Below are 4,479 nucleotides of genomic sequence, written 5' to 3'. Positions count from 1 at the left end.
ATAATGATGTCCTTTATACAGTATTTTGAGTGATGACTGATGAGCAATGGGCTGCTGCTGCTTAACTAAGTAAACAAAGACAAAACTACAATAGCATATTTACTGATGTTTTGTAATTATACAATAATAATATTAAAATAGCTGGCCAAATCGGCTGCCAGGCCACCGAGAATTGTCCCGGTTCTGCCGATGGCCAGTCCGCGCCTGATTTCCACAGAGACACGCAGAACGTGCAGGATTCATATATTGTCTTTTTTGCGGCTTAATATTCTCAGACACTAGTCCATATCGCGTTTTGATTCAAGTGTACTGACCTACTTTTGATTTATTCGTCCAAAATGTGGCATATTCCGTCCGCGTTAGGCTAGGACTTCCGTTTTTATGACTGGATTCTACGAACCAGTCTGTGTTTTCCGCATCGCGGAAATTATAGGGCCGTATGTCTCAGAGTAGTCAGTGCAATTTGGGAAATAAATCAATTAAATCTGTATGTGGATGTGTGTAAATATTCAAATGTAATCCCCTTTGTAATCGTTAACATTTTCATAAGTAACTGTAATTTAATTACACATTTTTTCTTAGTAACTGTAACTGATTACAGTTACACTTATTTTGTAATTAAATTACGTAACGCCGTTACATGTAACTAGTTACTCCCCAACACTGGTAGTAATGTTGTCTCTGGTCGTCTGGTCTGTGTGGGTTCCTGCTTTCAGGAGGCGTGGCTTTGAACGGCGATTTGCAGGGAGGGTGGGACGTACGCTTTCAGTGCTATCAGGCTAAAGTTAGCATTTTACAAGATCTCCTACTGCACCTTTAATCATCGCTCCACTGTAGTGAATGGGAGCTATTAAGAAGATAAAGAAGAAAGAAAAAAAAGTCAACTGTTAAAATGGGCTATTTCTATGGTATCAATAAATATATAAATATATATTTATTTATTATGTATATTAATATAAATTAGGGCATGCACAAATGATTATACTAGTCGAGCAAGTAGCTGGGTCAAATGTTTACCTTGTGTCAATAAAAGTTTTGTTCCACTTGATTCTGCAAATTTCCACATTTTTAAAATGATATCCATCTATTTGAGAGATAAAATGCGAGACAAAAGCTTTTTAAATTATAGCATTTAAATTTTCCTATTTTAAAATAGGGTATTTAAATAATAAAAATAATAAATAGGAGATTATTTTCCTATTTTCAAATAAAATATATACATTTATTAATTGTCCAAGCAATAATAGACAGCTAACAACTTACAATTTACAGCTGACAATCATGAAACTGACCATGTGTTCCTGGGTTAGTAGAATCACAGTACTCAATCCTCCACCATGAAGAAATCACACTCCAAATGCACAAAATTTATCACTGAGGTGCAATGCAAATTTGTTACAGATGTCCCCATGTGCATTTGCACAATTAATCTCCAAATAGGACTTCATTAATTACTGAAAGAATCATCAAATTAGCACTAAAATGTAATAAAAACGCAAGGGATTTGTAAAACTAAATGAACGGCACACATGGTTCGGCGCCAATAGCCTTGTGGGCAGTGTGCCGACATACAGTCGTTGCACTACAGCTGTCACGGGTTCGAATGCCGACTCAAGGACCTTTCCTGATCCCGCTCCCTATCTCTCTCCCACTTCACTTCCTGTCAGTTCTGATCAGAAATCTTTAAAAAAAAAAATCCACATGGGCCTCGTCATTTGTAACTTACCTTGTAACTTGACTTGTCTGTTTGTTGTTCCTGCTTTCAGTGGTGGCAATCTACGACTACATGCAGGACAAGGAAGATGAATTGTCTTTCCAGGAGGGGGCCATCATCTATGTCATTAAAAAGAATGATGATGGCTGGTTTGAAGGTGTGATGAGCGGCACTACAGGACTCTTCCCTGGAAACTACGTGGAGTCCATCATGCACTACACGGAGTGAGAGTGTCCTCAGTCTCTCCCCCAATCCTCGACGCCCACCAGCGCTAATCTTACACTGCAGAAGAGTGCATGTGTGCATACAAACCATGCTAATAACAGGCCGTGAGACTTCAGAGATGAGAGGTGCAACAGAAAAGAGGAAGCGATGTGAAGCTGAACATCCAGATGTTGCAGACCAGACTTTTGCACCAAGGACTGAGGAAACACTTAGAGAAATAAAATTATATGAATAAAAGCCAATATGTTTACGGTTGAATGAAGGATACAGAGTTTGAAGTTCAGGATATGCATAAGCTAGATTTAGTGTGGGTACATTTTTATTTTTCCATATTTCATAACCTTTGCTCATTCCACAGCATTGCAGTGTTTTGGAAGGCAGCACGGGGGCTGACTGATGTCTCTGAAATGGATTGTTTTTTGAACGGCCTGAGGTGGGTTCAGGGTGTGCTTTACTGTGAGGTCACGCTCAAAAAGGGAGTTCATTACATTCATGTTGTGTTTTAAGGAACAAGGAAAGTGTGGAACTGAACAGAAAGAGTGAATATAGAGAAGTAGCTTTCTATTTATTACATGTTGTGACAGTTTAAGGTTTTTTAATTTGTCTCTGTAAAGTGGTTTGGTTTAAGTTATTGTTTGATTTATTCTCTCCCATCTAATTAAAATCAGTTTGAGCCAGATTGATGATATAGGAAATATTTGCACAAAGGTCTCACCTTGTTTTTATTTTTTTTAACTTAATCATTAAATATATTTAATATGTTTATTCATTCCCCCCCCCCCATGAGAATCGGTCAGCCCCAACGCACATGCAGTACTAGACAGATCTAATAACCTCATGAACTTTTTTTTTTTTTTACATTTAAATATTGTGTCATGATGCTAACCATTTGGTTAATATTTGATAAGTGTATGTAGTGCTTCATAGACTGCATGCTTAATAAAAATAAACCTTATTTAAAAAAAATTTTTTCCTTTCACATTTTATTTATAGGGTTCCCACAGTCATGGAAAACCTGATATATCTGGAAATGTTAAACTAGTGATTTCCAGTCTTCTCAACATTTTCTACAGTTGTTCTGAAATATTTCATCAGCTAAAACTGCAACTATGCCTGCATGAAACATCTTTCTGGTTGTGGGACATTTTGAGACATTTACACAATAATATAGTTTGTCTATTCATTCATGTTAGTACCTGACATTGAAAAATCATCCAATAATGATAATCTAGAAAGGTTACAAAAAAAAAAAAACGTTAAAAAGTGTTAGAACCCCATATTTAATTAGTTCATCACGTTTTTGTTCTTGATGACATCTTATACACAAAGACATTCATGTTACATGGACAGTAAGTCCAAATATTACAGTATTAATTTGGGTGCTCTTTGTGTTTATGCTAAATATATTGTGCCATTTTGTAGTATTATTGAAATGTGTATAAGCTACTATTTGACAATCACTGATCTCTTTCTCTCCAGCTACTAAAAAAGTTTTCCATTTTGCAGGTCCTAAAATAAGAAGAGCGTCCACGTGTCTCCATAGTGAAATTTAATTTGAATCTTATGTAAAGAACCGATGGATGTTTAAAGCAGGGTAGAGCCAGGTGAGCGTATCTGTCTACCCAGCAATACCTGGCAAAATGTGATGTTTAGAGGGATAATTTACCTCTGTCTGAAAGCACATCACTCTGAACACCAGTGTTGACATATATTTTAATGGAGTAATTTTTGTATACAATTAAACCCATTAACTCTATATTGTGTGCAAATATAACTGAATAAAAGTATGGCCATCAGTATTTCCATGTGTGAGAGGATAACACTAATGTGCAAAATCTCTAACGTTAAATGTGAACCTTCCTTTTTTCCCCAGTACTAGAACTTTCCATGCGAATTGTCTGATCGCTCTTCCAAAACGGCACTTGCTCAGAGCTTTCTTAACAGAAATGTTTCACCTTTGACCTCGGACACAAACGTGTATAGATCCAGATATTTTTCAAAAGTGAAAAATTGTGCTGATGATAAGCTACATAATTTTTTTTGACGACTTTCCATGCTGTCTTGATTGTGTTGCGGGAGTTTATAGTGAAATGTCTTCTCCTCAGATGGTGTTGTTATAGTGCAGAGCTCATGTTTGGGATACACGCCCATGTTCTTTTTCAGACTTGCGTAATTTGGCAGCAAACGGGTCCAGATGGCTTGAGACGTACGTAAGATTGCTGGAGGGTTGCACACTCAGACGCCCACAAGCTGTTAGCTGCAGAGACCGAGAAGAGCACTAGTTCTGCTTTGATGAAGCTATGAGATTCTCAACATATTTATATCATATACAGGCTTGTTCACATCTTTATATAGTGTTATTTTATTTTTAAAGTAATAGAGCTGCAGCATCCACACAGCAAAAATTGCACCTACACAAGGAAAGAGGAAGTGAATGTTTGTGTGGAAGTGTGAAAATCAAACCTCAGCTCCGTGAAATGTGTCCATGGTGTGAAAACAAGATATCAAATGAGCAGTTCTGTTTAGTCTGAATCAAAAGT

The 4,479-nt window shown here is 36.9% G+C and overlaps 1 protein-coding gene across 8 annotated transcripts in view; it reads left to right on the top strand.

The window, feature by feature from the left end:
- Nucleotides 1-3,738, top strand: part of LOC107738105 (abl interactor 2) — a 51,706-nt gene extending 47,968 nt beyond the window's left edge. For all 8 annotated transcript variants that reach the window (XM_016549788.1, XM_016549787.1, XM_016549786.1 and 5 more), the window contains one exon: nucleotides 1,767-3,738. In XM_016549788.1, the coding sequence (XP_016405274.1) occupies nucleotides 1,767-1,942 (176 nt within the window). In that variant the 3' untranslated portion in view covers nucleotides 1,943-3,738. The remainder of the gene's footprint in view (nucleotides 1-1,766) is intronic.
- Nucleotides 3,739-4,479: the final 741 nt, after the last annotated feature.

This window comes from Sinocyclocheilus rhinocerous, unplaced genomic scaffold (assembly GCF_001515625.1).
Source record: "Sinocyclocheilus rhinocerous isolate Xijiao unplaced genomic scaffold, SAMN03320098_v1.1 scaffold1365, whole genome shotgun sequence".
NCBI classification, from domain to species: domain Eukaryota; kingdom Metazoa; phylum Chordata; class Actinopteri; order Cypriniformes; family Cyprinidae; genus Sinocyclocheilus; species Sinocyclocheilus rhinocerous.
Note: the sequence above shows the minus strand (reverse complement) of the source record. Positions and strands in the feature narration are given on the sequence as shown.